The 17776-nt window shown below is 40.9% G+C and overlaps 1 protein-coding gene across 1 annotated transcript; it reads left to right on the top strand.

Annotated features, from left to right (window-relative positions):
• Positions 1-485: 485 nt before the first annotated feature.
• hpn (hepsin) lies at positions 486-11225 on the top strand. Its single transcript, XM_061673903.1, has 13 exons — positions 486-750; positions 1768-1900; positions 3954-4061; positions 4176-4217; positions 4623-4752; positions 4815-4934; positions 7452-7492; positions 7625-7790; positions 9097-9287; positions 9688-9783; positions 9871-10013; positions 10884-11048; positions 11138-11225. The coding sequence occupies exons 2-13, from the start codon at positions 1864-1866 to the stop codon at positions 11180-11182; spliced, it is 1284 nt and encodes a 427-aa protein (XP_061529887.1). The 5' UTR covers positions 486-750; positions 1768-1863; the 3' UTR covers positions 11183-11225.
• The last annotated feature ends 6551 nt before the right edge of the window (positions 11226-17776 follow it).

The following is a 17776-nucleotide window of genomic DNA, read 5'->3' on the forward strand; positions in this document are numbered from 1 at the left end:
AATTGTATGGACAGCCACGACTGTAAGAGTGCAAGAAGGAGGCCTTGAAGCCTCTCTAATAATAATAATAATAATAATAATTCAATTTTATTGGATACTTGGTCAGTTAATAAGTAGATTCATTCTAAATAATACAATTATGAATAAAACAAAATAAAAAATGACTATGAACTATCATTTAGATATGAGAAGAAACCTGGAAACGACCTGACCCATCCATTGGTTTTCAAAATGAAACGTGTCCCTTGAGCGGTCCCAAAGTTTGCCCACCCTGGTCCATCCACTTCGACGTGTCGGCGTGGACGCACAGTGCACGCGGGTCCAGTCATGACGTCACGCACGCACGCCCCTCCTCCTCGCCTCGTCACAGGACGAACACTCAGCGACGAAACTTCGAATGAAGCTCATCCAAATTCCGTTTTCGCTCTTACTCGTCTTTCAGGTGTTGCACTTTATATTGTTAGCTGACGCAGGTGGTTTGGGGCGATAGAAAGTGTTTAAAAAAGAAAGAAAGAAAGAGAATAAAACGACGTGAAAAACTTTTTTCCCCCAGCGCTTTGTTGGGGTCAGTAACCTGTGAGGGAACAGGCATAACTGGGGAAAAAGTGCTATACTGTTATTTATCGACCGAACAACGTTCAAATATTTTTGGGCATTTATTTTTCACCAAAGTGGACCAAATGCAACATCTCTGTTCACTTCTTAAGGACTACCAGAAACTACCAGTACCTCTGCTTTCAAAGGAGACAGGTGAGCCTACTTGAAAGATGTATTGTCATTTAGAACGAAGGATCGCTGCTGATGTTTAGTTGAAGACTTAGCCCTTTTTGTTTTGCCACAAAAAGTCAACGTTTGTTAATGCTCACAGTCAAAAGTATTGTCCTACAGTCCATAACGAATGGAGAAAACGATTTGCAAATGCAAACTTGAATAAATAGGGCTGTGTTTTGTGAACCCAAACCACAATAATAATATGATTTCTATGTCCTTGTTTATACATGATAATTGTTTTCCCCATCCATTTTCTGTACTGCTTACCCTCACAAGGGTCGCGGGCGTGCTGGAGCCTATCCCAATTATCTTCGGGCGAGAGGCAGGATACACCCTGAACTGGTCGCCAGCCAATAGTAGGGCACATATAAACAAACTACCATTCACACCTCCGGGCAATTTAGAGTCTTCAATCAACTTAGCGTGCATGTTTTTGGGATGTGGGAGGAAACCGGAGTACCCGGAGAAAAGCACGCAGACACAGGGAGAACATGCAAACTCCATACAGGCAGGGCTGGGATTTGAACCCCGGTCCTCAGAACTGTGAGGCAGACGCTTTAACCGCCTGATTTTGTTTTAAAAACTACTATTGTGCCTACAATGCATAACAGCTTTGGATGCATACTATGTGTATTTAGGTCACTGTTGAAACATTTAGGTCAGGTCATTTTTTTCCCCCCACTGGCACGAATACTTTTATTTAAAAAAAAAAAAGATATTTATTCATTAATTTTTTTCACTGTAGTTGTTTGGATACTGCTATTTGAGGGCCCCCTCAAATGCTGTTTTTGTATTTTTTTTTCATTTTTACTATCTATCTATCTTTCTATCCTGAAAAAACATGCATATTGTACTATTAAGTTACAGGGGGGAAAAATACATACAGTACATACTGTACTATTAAGTTCCAGAAATTCGTATGTGTGGTTACGATGAAACTTGGAGGTTCTTTGATATTTTCCATATCAGAGCTACAGTATCAATTGATCTTTTCAGAGGAGTTGGTGCCATAAGAAATCAAGGGATTGAAGAAGGAAGACAGGACAAGGAGACCATCTTCTATAGTTGCCTTCTCCCTCCTATTCTACACAGATGAATGCTGAAAAAGTCGTAAAAGAGGGGAAGATGGGTAAATACCACACCATGCACGCACTCATTTACACACACACGCCCCCCTCCCCTCCCCACACACACACACAACACACTCGAACACAGATGCACACTCACGTACAGAGGAACACGCAGGCACATATTAAAATGCTGTGCTTGCTGTGTGCATTTGGACAGTGAGCAGGCATCAGTCCATTTGACTGTTGTTAACTATTAACAGATTTGTTCCAAGCTGGCTGGCTGCTTTACCTCTATTTGTCGATTCAACATCCCAGACAAGATAAATGATCAATTCCTGTCTGTTTTGTCAATCCTCAAAAAGTGACAGGAAATAAGCCTTTGTGGTCCTCCTTGCCGTACTGAGGGGATGCTCAGTGCCACGGATCAGTTGCTTGCACAGCATTGGCAGTTTCACACAAAGTTTTGCCTTCGAAAGAATATTCATGCCACTGCTGTATTGTATGACACTGTGTTTATATGAAATGTGAACCCTAACACCGACTGAGGTCACTTGGTGATTATTATTTTTTAAACCACTATCTCTGCTGTCAGGAAGAGAGCTTTCCTATTTAAATTGGAGCAAAGTTGTGTTGAAATAAGCTGAGCCTTGTTTAACCCCGCACCCCCCCCCCACCCCCCACCCCCCCCTCCAAAAAAACCACACTAAACCAGATGAATTAAAAAAAGGATCTTCCTGGTTTTCTAGTTTGTTTTCGAATCTGTTTCCCAAAGTCCAAATGTCAGGAAGAGGTCAAAAGGATATTCACTGCAGTAATGTATCTCACGAGACTGTATAAACACCAAGATACAATAAACTCTATGGCACATTTTCAGTGTCAAGAATGAAACTGATCATTCCTGAGTGATTATTCAAGAGTCTTTCCCTTAACGTTGCATTTCTGTGACGTGTGTAAATGGCGCTCCTGATCATGGCAGAGACACAACTATCCATCACCGCGTGTACAACATGAATCATTTTGAAATGAATCTATAGAATGCATGCTCCAATAAAGCAGACAATAAACCAGCATTATAGGAACCCTCATAACAAAGACCCACAGTAGTGGTCTCAGGTAGAAGTGGACAATAGAGTTCTTGTTCTGTCTTAGGCTGCGATTGCTTCAAGAGCTGCCCTGGGGGGAAAAAACGGGCAAAAGAATGTTTAGCATCACAGTAGTTTTTGTCTCTTTTGGACACCAATGGGCGCTTGTCAGGGGCAGAATAGTGAAGACGATTCTCAGGGAGCATGACTGACAGCGGCCCTCAAAAATACTCTTTTTAATATGAAATTGAAGTGGTGGGGCTAAAAGTGATGTGTTTTCCCTTGCCTACGACATTTTCCCAAAATATGTTAGAAGCCGATAGTCATTTTTGTCAAGTAGTTTACTTATTCCTGGTAATGCACAGCAAACAACATGACCTCCGTAGAAAAGGTAACAACAATTCCTGTATATGAATAACCTGTAACTGACAGTCTCAGAAAGGTTGGTGAGTACAACATTACTTCCTCTTGAGTGCTATTGCTTAATTGTTATTTGGTTTTGTTAAATCATTCAAATATACCAAATCATAAGAAATCCTTTAATAAACTGTAATCTTCCCCCAAAACATTTTGCAATAACTTAAATAGAAAATATTTGTTTAACCAATTGAATAATCGATAGAATAATTTATTCGAAAGATATTTGCCAGTTGTCAGCCCTATCCTGAAGTTTGTTCTTGTGCAGACACTCGACTTTAGACCAGCGATTGTCAACTGGTGGGTTGGTACCCAAAAGTGGATCGCTGATTCATGCATCGGCATCCAAACCCGCCGACATGATTTTTGCTCGAGAAAAACCGCTGATTGGTTTTCAAGGGCCATCACCAAAGCCTATTTGGCCCCGGGCAGCAAAACATGTTTGCATGCCACTGTATCGAAATAAATCCTCGGACTATATTTTTATTCACACTAAAACGTATGGATTGATGTACACTTTCACTCCACTATTCGTAATTATTATAATTCCTCGTGTTGTTAGTGCAGTTTGAAACTCTGCTCGTTAGACGTACACATTCATGTGTGTGTGCAGGGAACCGGGGGATCTCGCTCACCTGTGTAGTAACCCCTTGCCGGCTGATGTGGGTGTGTGTGGTGCTGATGACTTTGGGAGCCATTGGCGCAGCAGTCTGGGCCATAGGTCAGACACAAACACCAACACGCGCAGTGGAAAATACACAGATATTAAACACATTCTAAAACAAAATATGTACTGCCTCAATGAATGTACGCGTATCTTATGTCTCCTCTGTAGTTACGTATTGCTCTGTGGAGGAAGACGCAGGATACTACGATGGTACGACATACTGATTTGCATATCCCGACCACCCACATTGTGACCACTTTCACCATACAAATATCAAATGTTCTCTCTTAACAAAGGTAGGAGTCAGTTTTGCTCGACAGAGGGGGGTATTCCTTTTGCAACGTTACAACGTTATTGTTGCTATAGAATGGGGCTGTACTAATTCCACACCACTTCAAAATACAACTACAATCATAACATTTTTTTTAAAATTAATATTGCTCTTACTAAATCAAAAATGAACATTTTTACCTTTGGGTAGGCAGAATATTTGATACAGATCTAATGGAGATCATTATATTGTGCCACGAATGCATTCACTACTGTACATTGAAGCTAAAACCTTTTGTGTATCACTGTCAAAACCCACTAAGATGTTGATATAATCACATACAGTCCAAGTAAATTCTGCTGACCAACATCTCAGAGTCTTCGACTCCACTCAGAAGAGGTGGCGTCAGGTCTGTTCCTCCTCAGCCAATGAGCTGCTGGCTATTGTCAGCTGCGAGGAAGTTGGCTTTGTCAGGTGAGACCATCTTAAAAGGTCCGTCATATGAACAACGCAAAACGAACGTGTGCTTCTTTCAGCGTGGTGAATTACTCCATCACGTCTGTGCAAGACGTCGGCGGTGACGGTGGAGACTTCTTCTGTGTCAGCACTGAAAAGCTGACCTACGGCAAGAAAATCAAAGACTCTTTGTTCCCATGGTAGCTACACTGACATGACAATTTGATCTTGCAAAATATCTGGTCAGTCGAAGTTCTCATCCCGTTCTTCCACCCATCTACTCAGTTTACACGTGGCATTAGAACCTTTAAGGACTTTTCTATATAGAAAATAGAAGTGGAAATGAAAAATAATACATTCTAGAATGGCACGGTGGACGAGTGGTTGCCACATCTGCCTCACAAGTTGCGAGATTGTTATTTATTTATTTTTTTTAATCGGGGCTCCAGCCTTTCTTTGTGGAGTTTGCATGTTGCTCTGGTGTTTGTGTGGCTTTTCAACGAGAAAGCCTCCTCCCACATTGCAAAACATGCAGTGATTCTTTGGTGTGAATGTGAGTGCGAACGGGCCTCTTCAGATTCCCGTTTTTGCTTCGGAAACTTTCCTTTCCTAACCTATCCAAGCGATACGACCCGGAAGTACTTGGAAGATCGGTCGTTTGAATTCTAAAAATGCTTAGGAAAGTTGCCCTACTGCGACTTTTACGCAACCTTTAACATAGGTTACTACGGACTAACTTTTAAGAAAGAAGTGAGATACAGTATACTACCCACAATCCTTGACAGTAGCAATATTTAAAAGAACAGACAACCAACAAAGCGAAGACACTTGAGTTTCACACTACCGACTTTAAAAAATTATTTGATAAAACTTTTAGTTTTATTCAAAAATATAGACAAATCAGTATGCATAAATAAATATGCATCAAGAATACACTCTAAGTATATAATAGCAACGTAAACAAAAAATGGGTCAAAACATTTTCTTTTCATTTTATTATGAAGCAAATATTTTGCAGGTAAAGTCCGCAAGCTGGAGACATACGCCGGCAATACTTGCCATCGTGCGATGACGTCAGTGAGGAAAAGTGGAGCTGAATTCATTTGAACCGGTGCTGCCCTTTCCTATGTTCAAAAGGAAGCACCTTTTCCTCTCTCCTTGACCCGTCGACGTATTGCAACAAAGGTTAAGGAAAAGTGGCAGAAATGTCAGGAGATTTGACTTTCCAAAGAGGTCCGTTGTTTGTTTATACTGTATGTGCCCAGCGATTGACTGGCGACATAATAGCTAAAGCGTACCCCGTATCTCGCCCAAAATCAACTGGGAGAGCTCACTTGTGACCTGAATGACTGTAAGCGGTACAGAAGATGTATGACTGGACATTCTTGGTTCTTGGTTCGTACAATTTTATGAACTCTACAGGCCATTTAATTAAGATTAAGACACACACAAAAAAATGAATAAAATATAAAACCCAGCGAAGGTGAATCATATTGCAGACATCACGGATCCATTTTTTTTAAAGCATTATTTTGTCATAAAAAAAATAAGATGACTGCAGTTGGCATTAAAATGTAAAAAAACAAACAGTCTTAATGTTGATAACAAGGGACAATGTGCATAATGAAGCTGTAGTCTTACCGCTTTGAACGTGCTTTCTAGTAACTTTTAGTGTACAGTAATCCCTCATTTATTGCGGGGATTTCGCTCCAGAAAACCCCCACGGTAAATGAAATCCACAAAGTAGCGACAAAATATTTATTGTATTATTCTATACATTCATAAGACTCATATATGCAATTAATTGCTAATTTGTGATACTTTAGAGAGGTGCAGATATTTTATTTGCGCCACCTGAGGTCACCATCCACACTATATGAACACGTGCCTATTTTAGGTGGGTGTGCTCTGCTTGAAAGACGTCAGCAACAGTGCATGTGGGCATGGTGTGATTAGGCAATTTCCTGCCTTATGCATCAGCACTGTTTCTCACACTGGTGTTCCTGGCAATTTAGTCAGCAAAAAGCATTATGGGAACCCAGAATTCATCATGCTGATGTTTGTAACTACTGTAGTTGTAGAAAATCAAGCTCAGCATTGCTCTTTACTTGCATTATTTTCTAATTGATATTGTTATAGGTGTGTGGTATTGCTCGGACCAAGGTTTATATTTGTGAATTTATTTCATAAAACTCTGACAGTGGCTTTGCCGTCATGTTCTTTGTATCCTCAACCAATTTGGTGACTTACCACATGTTGAGTTGACTCAGTCAGGTTTCTTTTTCTGCAAAGAATAAGAGCTCAGTTGACCTCATGTTAGTCAGTGCTGCTACGTTAAAATCATATAGTCAATGAAGCGAGCTGCGTCAGAGGTCTGCAGATCAGTAACTGCACTACACTGACCTAAAAAAAAACAAATTCTGCGATGCACTGAATCCGCAGTAAACCGTGATCTAGCAAGGGATGGGATCACTGTATACTCTTTGTGTCGTCCCACATTCCTCTCTTAACAACGCTTGTTGAGTCTTGTCATTCTTTTGTGGATGCAAGAAAAGCTACAAAAAGCCAAAAAGATAATCAGCAGCATGAGGTCTTTCAGGAGATTAGGGTGGGACATTGTTTTGTAACTTTACACACAGTTTGACTTAGATTCCACTGTACTTTAATTCTGATTAGATAGGTTGGTCTTCTCTTAACAAGTGTTGCTTATGTTCCAGCGACTGTGAGAGCAAGGAGGTTCTCACATTGTTGTGCCAAGGTAAGATGTCAACCCATATTTTTATCTTTCCACTCTTGCTTCATTTTCATCTTTGTTTTCCTCTCGCCCATCCCATCAGTATGTTGGGGCACACACACTTCATTCGGAAATCAATTCTTTCTCCCTCGCTAGACTGCGGCAGGCGCAATTTTGCAGAAGACCGTATAGTTGGTGGCGTGGATGCGAGGCAGGGCATCTGGCCATGGCAGGTCAGCCTGCAGTATGATGGAGTTCATCAGTGTGGAGGTTCCATCATTTCAGACCGCTGGGTTGTCTCTGCAGCTCACTGCTTCCCCAAGTAAGAGGCAGAGCTTGATTTTATGCATGAAATAAAGATCATCCCTTATTAGAACAGGTAGTAAATGTACTCACACTATGTACTTAAGTAGAAGAAAAAAAGAGTTGTACTAATTCAACCCCTTTACTTAAGTAAAGTACTGAAATGTACTCAAGTAGAAAATTAAAAAGCAAAAATGAGTTTGTACTGTCAATTATCTACAATACCCATTTTGATGACTTGGCACGATGAAAAAACAAAATAACTTCTCTGCACACAAAATAATTTTCCTCTTTAATGAACTTCCATAGTGCTCGTAAAAAAAAAAAAAAAAAAGCAAGATAATGTTGGTGCATGCACTAATGCCATTAAAACAACGTACTTAACACTAGAAGCTGTTTTTAGGCTGTCACAAGAAATAACATATTCTCCATAAATCCTTCTTGGAGCCAACAAACAACAATTCGCTTGAATAAGGTCATGGGTGTGGAATATCTTGTTTCTCCGAATATGTTGCCATTGTTTTTAATGCTCCCTGATTCACCTTCCTTCATGTCGCTGCTGTCCCTTTTTTTCTCAATGAAGCAATCAATCAAGATCTCAACCACGACTGACTTAACCTCTGTCTATTCACGTTTTTGTTACCTCGTGTCGTCATCGGCGGCGGTTGAAAAAAGTAAGTCTGTTTGACAAAGTAAGGAGTAGAAATAAAGATATTTATTTTCCAATGTAGGGGGTAAAAGTAAATAGTCGTCAGAAGAGGAAATACTCAAGTAACGTACAGATATTTGATAAATAAGTACAGTAACAAGTTTCTACTTTGCTACTTCCCACTACTTCCTATTAGATTTCATGATCAGAGTGCACATTCACAAACATTACTCAAGAATGACAGATGTGTATTACTCTGAAAATGATCACGGTTCACAAGTACCAAATTGTTAATATGATAACATATGTATCGGGTGCATTAGCACATACACTTCAGTGCATTAAGTCACTGGCATCCTATAGTGAGATAGAGTGGTCCGTATGGAAACAATTCTGCCATTCAGATGTAGAACTGTGCTGCACCATTATTTACTTCATTAACATGAGAGGTGAATTGTGATGCCATGCAGTTCTACACCATTGCTAACTGCAAGAATAAACATATTGTTAAAAATTACCTGACAATGCCGTAAGCTGAGGAGGCAGAATTCTCCAACAGCTATTTATTGGCTTGAAAAGATTGTGTCGGTGTACTTTAAAATAAGAACGGTTTGATCAAATAATAGAATAATAACAATGAACAATGGGTGTTTCGTTGTCCCTCTCTTTTTATTAGGCGTAATGGCTTTGTTAGTCACTGGCGTGTGTTGATGGGCTCCATCTACAACAAACCAGCCAATGCCAATGTGGCGGAAGTGAAAACTATCGTTTACCACAGCAGCTACCTGCCCTTTGTGGACGACAACGTTGACGACAACAGCAGGGACATTGCTGTACTGGCCCTCGCCAAGCCCATCATCTTCACTGGTATGACACACTATCAGTTGTTTTTTTTTTTTTTTTTTGCTCAAGCATTTAGTTCAAGTAATTGTCCTATTCCCTTAGAATGAGCTTGTAATTAGCACTCATTAAAAGTCTATCAGGTTTATTTGTGTGCTGAGTGTTTTGCTCGGCAGTTATCTTTTTTGCATTGAAGTGGTGAGTGCGCTCAAAACAGCATTTCAACTTGATCGCGTGTGCCATCTAGTGTCTCATTTTATAACTGCATTTGGATATGAGGTTCCCTTGAAAACAAATGTGGGGGTGGCAATCCAAATTGGTGAATGTGGCTTGCACAAGCTGCATCTGCTTTAGTCCATATATTTTTTTTTCGTAGTATGAATGATAACGGGAACACTATCCATGCGTTCGCCTCTGCTGTTTTTAGAATACATCCAACCCATTTGCCTGCCAGCGTACGGCCAGAGACTGATAGACGGGCAGATGGGCACAGTGATAGGCTGGGGGAGCTTAGGATACTCTGGTGAGTTGATGTCAGAATTCAGATGCTGATGCAAAAAAGTACATTATCATCGTATCACTTGCAATAAGACTGTGCTGTCACGTCAAGGTCATCAAACATATGTTCTACAAGAAGCGAACGTCCCCATCATCAGTGATGCGATGTGTAATGCGCCCGATTACTATGACAACCAGATCACTGCCAGTATGTTCTGCGCTGGCTTTGAGAAGGGAGGTGTGGATGCCTGCCAGGTCAGTGTGTGTTTGTGCACTAATGTGTGTGTTCATGTGGCTTTATCGTATGAGGTGCCGTACCTATACACCCAAAAACATCTCACACACATACAAAAAACATTCCACACTTTAAGGACTGCAAATTCACCCCAAAAAGCCTTTTACACACAACAAAAACCTTTCACGCTCACCACAAAACCTCTTCCACACACTGAAATATCTCTCTCATTCCACAAACACACCAATAACTTCCACAGTTAAAAAAGTTTCATACTCACCCAAAAACTTCTCACTCACACCAAAAAACTCTAACACTCACAAAAAAAACCTCCCACCCTCATCCCCCACAAAAAAACAATCACACTGACCAAAACAACTTTCCACACACACCAATAAATCTCTCTCTCTCTCTCTCTCTCTCTCTCTCTGTCATCCAAAAAAAGACTCCACACAAAAAAGTCTAATACTCATTCAAAAACTCCCCACACAAAACAAACAAACAAAAACCTCTCACACTCACCCAAAAACCACCCCACACACCAATAAAACTCTCTCACACAAAAATAAACCTCACGAACAGAACCTTTCTTTCTCACATTCTCACATCTCACACACACACACGCACACAGAAAAAAGTCACTTTTCCTAGGGAAACCTCTTTTTTTGTCAAAGTGAGTTTTTTTTAGTGAGTACATTTTGGGGCTTTTTGATGAATACGAGAGCATTTTTCAATGAGTGTGAGAGTTTTTTTGATGTGAGTTGAGATGTTTTGTCTTTGTGTGTACAGGAGGCGCATAATCCTTCTTGTCAGTTATGGCACATGCTGGTTGATATCAATGCTTTTCTATCAATATGTTTCTTATGTACGGTAATATTTGACGGTGTCAGGGAGACAGCGGCGGCCCCTTTATGGCAGAGGACCGCTTGTCCAAAACCAGCCGATACCGTTTGCTGGGGGTGGTGAGCTGGGGAAAAGAATGTGCCACGCCCAAGAGGCCTGGTGTGTACACCAGGGTGTCCCGATTTCTGCCCTGGTTGTCGACTGCCATGAGGGTAAGAGGTTTGCAACCTTATACGTGAACTGTTGAACTCCTTTGCACCTGATTGTTCAAAGCTTGTTTTTGTTTTGTATGGGCCTGCAGAACTATAACAACTCACCAGGGATTCACAAAATGGCACGGACATGACTTTTGCACCCGTGTTTCTCCACCTGTTTCCCTCACTAAAGAGGAAATATAAATGTTCTTGAAGTCCTCTAGTTTCAGTTCCTGATTTTTTTTTCTTTACCGTGAACCCATATAAATGTTTTATTATCTCTTATTATTACATAGACAAAACAAATTGATGGATCACTACTTTTGAAATCAGAATTCAATGATAATAGTTTGTTCAATTGTTGTTGAAGTACCAGTAACTGTAAAAAGGGGTTTGGTAACAAAAAAAATACTTGCAATATTTATTACATATGACAATTTTAAATTGTGGAACAGATTTTTAGCAAGAATCCTGCAAGTTAACTCAAATGATTTGCTTTTGCAGGCCACATAAACTCATGTGGCAGGCCAGTTCTGGCCCCCGAGTCTTGAGTTTGACACACATGTTCTACATAGTATCCAAATGCGTTTTTTGTGTGTTTTTCTTTGGCTTGTATGAAGAGGCGAATCACTTTTGGGTACTATTTAGCACTCATTCTTAGTGGTTCTGTACAGAACCAATAATTATCCAGTGGTTCTATAGTGCGCCAAACTAGAACCAAATGTTTTTGTTTTCTTAAACTGTCCTGTTCGGCTGCTAGATCAAGCAAAATGGAGAATCTGCATTCCTTTTACGCCGGAACAGTTTTACTGTGCAACGATGGAGTTTTGTATATATATATATATATATATATATATATATATATATATATATATACTGCTACTGTGGTTCCTTGTATTGTGATGGATATGTATTGAAAATTTCAGTCAACACAGGAAGAGGTTTGAAAGAGGAGTGACAGAAAGAAAAAGGAGTTCACAGAGAAAAAACCCAATAAAAGACAGGACACTAGCTGTAAGAAAAATAAGCAAAACAAATCATCATCATTAATGGATCAAATGGTTCTTCGATATCCAACCAAATAGTTCTTGGGTTACAGTTCTAAAATACTCCATAGTGCAACACAGAATTACGGGTGCTATATAGATAGGTTTGGGCATCGAGAATCGAGAAACGATTGGAACCGGGACTAACATTCCAGTCGTCCCAGAATCGTTCAAATTAAAACATTTCGGTTCCCAGTTTCGATGCCTACAGTCCGCCGACCCCGAAGAAGAAAGTGGCGAAAACCAACCAAGAAGAAGCCGCACGAAGACGTACTTGTGCCCGACGACAGCGCGAACAAAAGTGTGTCTTAACTATGTTAAAATAAATGACCAGTCACCTCACCGCAACACTTGGAATAAGATTATATTGTGCAAAGGATGGCTTTCACGATGTGTAGAAGTCTGACGTGCTCTCTCCAGCGCCGAGCCTCAGCCTACAATACGCGGAACTTCAGTGAAGTCATTTGGGTGAGTGTGAAGCAATAAAATACGTCCACGCCGACGCTGAGGCCGCTAACGAGTTAAACGGTGGGTTGCACTGATGGTTTTCAAGCGTTTATTTTAGTCTTCAAACCAACGTAAGCGCTGATGACAAACACAAAAGTAAAATATCAATTACTTTAGCATACTGGAAAGAAAGTAGAAACAGTCGCATTACAAGCTTAATATTGAGTTAAAACCTCACCAAAGGTCAAACTAGCAAGTTTATATCACAATGAGTCACTAAAACATTGTCTCACAGTATCACAAACACTAACCTTGTGTCTCATCGGTGCTTAGGTAAAAGAATCAACATTTTACAGAGAATTTGGTTCCATTCATTACTCTTTTTCTTGCGACTTGATTTACTTTTGTTTTTACCGGTGTCGTGTGAAGCTATTTTTTTGTGCCAAAATGCTGAGTCAATTGGGTTAGTTGTACACACATTTTAGTTCATATGCTTGATATTGATACTGGTTATAAAGAACCCCAAGTCAAATATTCATTTTAATTTCTGCTGCAGGCTGCTAAGAAAATGGATGTTCATAATTTGGACGGTCTTTGTTGAAACTTTTTTGACCCAGCCCCCGAAAAGAATCGAGAATGATTTGGAACTGGAATTGAAATGAGGATCCGGAATCGGGACCGGAATCGCCCAAATTAAAACGATGCCCAAGCTTATATATAGACCTTCACCTTTCAACTGTAAAGGAGTGGTAACGAACCCCTAAAGAATCCCAGTGGTATACAATAGTGCTATACGGAACCGGGGGTGCTACTGTGTATCGAACCTCTGAAGCACCTTTTATTTTTTAGAGTGTTTTGACTTATTATTTTTGGAGTTAGTAACGATTAGCTACATGTGCAACAGCAATTATCTTTTTGTTTATCTCCTTCCTTAATTCTGATTAAATGTCTGTAGCTTGAGGATAAACTGGTCATATTGAAATCAATATTTGGCGGTTTTGTAAATAATAGTTGATGTCTCTTGTGTGTGTGTGTAGCATTTTATTATTTTTTTTAATCTATTGTTTTATGGATTTGCCAATGACCTGAGATTGGTATAACGCTTTCGTCGGCTGGGAGAGGGCGTGTAGATTTTTCCTGACCAAAATGCGATCGTCGACTGGGGGCTTGCTGACATGAACTTTTCCCCTGGACGGGGGTGGGCAGGGGGTTTAATTCATGCCTTCCGTTGGGACGCCAGCCCTGATTTGGATGCCCGGGGCCAGGGACCTCTTGGACCATCAGACCGTCTCTCCCGTCGCACCCCACTGCTTATCGGAATATGTTTCTCCGACCTGGATGAATGTGATGAAGATGCATGGTGCCAGTGGTAGCCATGTATAGCATATTAATAAAAATGTTTTGCCTGAAATGTTTTTTATTATCCCTATGTATGGAAACTTGTACTGCATATTGTCCTTTTGATGATAAACCAGTTAGAATTTGGTATTTGAAAATAACAGTTGAAACCTTTGCTTCGTTCACCTAGTTATGATAATTCAAGTACACAACAGAAAAAAAGTGTTGAGTATTTCACACAGTTTGTGATCCAAACATAAACTATAACTGTGTGCGTGAGTTTGCGTTTGTACATGAATACTGTTTGTAAGTCCTGTACAGCAGTAGTAAAAGAAGAGACATAATTGGTTCTATAAAGTTTACTGTCTATTGGAGCAAAAGCAGCATCACTTAGAATAAAGCAGACAGTCATGATGTGCCATCTACTGGATATCTGGGCGTATTTCATTGAAGAGTTTCAGTCTAAAAAGCAGCAGCAAGCTTAATTTGCATCGTGCAAGGCAAATGTTTTATAGTGTTATTGTTTTTTCATGACCGTAGATCATTTCAGGTGACTTGTGTTTTACGATACATTGAAAAGAACATGGACTCAGCAGCAGGACCACAAGTTGGTGTTTGGATAATATGACAGTGACGAGTCAGCATGTGTGATTATGTTCAGAACTCACACGTGGTGTCAATGACAAGCGGTTGTTCCACACAGGAAAACTCAGTGGAAAAGAGCACAACCACATCAGACACCACACATTCAATGAATAACAGAATAACGTATTTTTCCCTACAAAAAATACAATCAATCAGTATTCATTGCTGCTGTTTTTGTTTGATAACTATATATAGACATTGCACTGTTTTGTGAAATCAAAATAAGATTATTAGGAGATCGACAAGGATATGCAGGTGGCCTTGGCTTTGCGTTTTTATATTTTGCATCTTTTACATGCAATACAAAAATATATAATTAGTGATAACATTAGGCATAGCTGCAAACTCCTAACAAGGACCATTCATCCATTTTCTAGAGCGTGTGTCCTTATTAGGGTTGCGGGTGAGCTGGGGCCTATCCCAGCTGACTTTTGGGCGCACAGGTGGCCAGCCAATTGCAGCTGATATAATTCGCATTAAAGGTTATGGGTATTTTTGTTGTTGTTGTTGTAAATTTCAGGATTAACCTAAAATGCCCTAAATCCATCCATCCATCCATCCATCCATCTTCCACTTATCTGGGCTTGGCTGACGGGAGCACCAGTTTAAAAGCAGGGAAGCCCAGACTTCCCTCTCCCCAGCCACATTTTCCAGCTCTTCCGGGGGGGATCCCGAGGCGTTCCCAGGCCAGCCGAGAGACGCATTCTCTCCAGCGTGTCCTGAGTCGTCCCTGGAGCCTCCTCCGAGTGGGACGTGCTTGAACCATTCACCAGGAAGGTGTCCAGGGGACATTGTGACAAGATGCCCTAACCACCTCATCTGGCTCCTCTCGATGCGGAGGAGCAGCGGCTCGACTCTGAGCTTCTCCAGGATGACCGAGCTTTTCACCCTATCTCTGAGGGAGAACCCGGCCACCTTGCAGAGTAAACACATTTCGGCCGCTTGTATCCGCAATCTTGTTCTTGTCACGACCCACAGCTCGTGACCGATGGTGAGGGTAGAAACGTAGATCGACCGGTAAATTGAGAGCTTGGCCTTTGGGCTCAGCTCCTTCTTCAGCATGACAGACTGATACAGAGTCCGCATTGCTGGAGACGCTGCACCGTTCTGCCTGTCAATCTTCCGCTCTCTTATTCCCTCACTAGTGAGGAGGAACCCAGGATAGTTTTGTAGATGTTCTCTGAACTTTTGAATGCACATGTCCAGCTGTTTAATGGTTCCCACTTTTTGCACAACTTGCTGTTTTCTAACGCAGAGCTGAACGACACAATTCACAACAGGCGTTTGCTCCAGGAAACAACCAACAAATTCCTAAGGACGTCAACTTCTATGCCTTTCTGTGACACTCCTTCATTCAGTCTCTGTGTCGTAAGCTGTCTGTGACATTCTAAGATCAGTGGCCGCTTACCTCAGGGTGAGGTACTGTTGATCAATTTTTAGGTGTCATCTTGGTATCAAGATGTCAAAATTTAAACATCACGATAAAGAAGACTGTTAAAATCCCAATTCAAATTGAACCGGTAATTCTTATTGGTCAGTTTAGAGATCGAGCACCTTTTGTGAACCTGTTAGAGAACAGCAAGTTGTGCAAAAAGTATTGAAACATGCAGCAGTTGGATGTGGATACACTGCTCTCCAATGTTGTGCCAAATGTTTGAATAGGGGTTGCTTGGTTTCTCCAATGTAGAGATCATTGCAGTCCTCACTAAACAGCACTGCATAAACAACATTGCTGAGTTTGCTTCTCAGGATTTTGGTGAACCTGCATCAGTAACAAATTCAACAAAACGCCCAGGCTCCCTTAGCCCGAACGCCATCATCTGCTTTCAACAATGCCCTGACATCTGTTCCCCAAACACCGGTATTGTCTCATTCCACAGGTTGAGCGGCCGCTGACGAGCTGTTTTGCCACCGGGCTGGTGAATGGCTGGTTGATTTGCAGGACGGTCGTTCACCAGCCAGGGGGGTATTTCAGCAAGCAGGTTTAAAATGCTCTTAATCTAAACCTGAGTTCTGACTTTTCAGGTCATTTGTAGATGAGGCCAAAGAAATACTTTCAAATGATTTACTCTAATAATAAAATAATAGTTATCTTTTAAATTTTGTTTTATTATGTTTACAATAAATCCCTTAACCAATTATTTATTAGGTACATGAATAAAAAAAAAAAAGAATAAACATGAGCAGTTTTTAACCAATAAAATTAATAATTGACGGCACGGTGGCCGACTGGTTAGCACGTCTTCCTCGCAGTTCCGAGGACCTGGGTTCAAATCCGGCTTCCCCTGTGTAGAGTTTGCATGTTCTCCCTGTGCCTGTGTGTGTTTTCTCCGGGTACGCCGGTTTCCTCCCACATCCTAAAAACATGCGTAGTAGGTTAACTGAAGATTCTCAATTGTCCGTAGGTATGAATGTGAGTGCGAATGGTTGTTTGTTTATTTGTGCCCTGCGGCTGGCTGGCTGGCGACCAGTTCATGGTGCACCCCGCCTCTCGCCCAGGATCAGCTGGGATAGGCTCCAGCGCGCCTGTGACCCTAATGGATGGATGGATAGATTTGAAATCAGAAATGTATTAAAATAGCTTATTATATTTCAAAAAGGGTTTTGTTAACAAAAACTACTTGAAGACAAATTGCAATATTGATTTTAGCAAGATCATGAAGTAGATGCACAATTTCTTCAGGGCCACACGAAATGATGTGGCGGGCCAGATCTGGCCCCGGGGCTTGCGTTTGACACCTGTGTTCAATGAACCTGACATGCATGATTTTGGAATGTATGAGGAAGCCCGAGTACCCGGAAAAAACCCATGCAAGCGCGGCAAGAACATGTTAATTCCACACGGGGGGCGTGAGCTGATATTCGAAAACTGTTAAGCACACTTGCTAACCACTCGCCCATCGTGCTGCCAAACTAGAAGCGTCCATCCATCCATCCATTTTCTGTACAGCTTATCCTCACTAGGAATGCAGTAAAAATAAATAAAAGAAACCAATTGCCCTTCTGAGGATGGTAACAATGCTCCATTTAGATTAATATTAATTTTGCAATATGTTCATTATTTATTGTGGGTGTAGTTTACAATGGTAATGACCTCCACTTCATGTATCTTTGCCAATATTTGATACTCATCATTGAGCTCTTTACATGTGTAGGTCTAGCCAATGTTGTGGCGTAGCTGTGTGCGTCAACACTTGCGCATTAAAACCTGTGCTCTTACTTTTACTCAGAAATGTATGTCCCACCTGAGCTTCCTTCTCAAGTCAGTGG

Source organism: Phycodurus eques, chromosome 4 (assembly GCF_024500275.1).
Source record: "Phycodurus eques isolate BA_2022a chromosome 4, UOR_Pequ_1.1, whole genome shotgun sequence".
Lineage (NCBI taxonomy): Eukaryota > Metazoa > Chordata > Actinopteri > Syngnathiformes > Syngnathidae > Phycodurus > Phycodurus eques.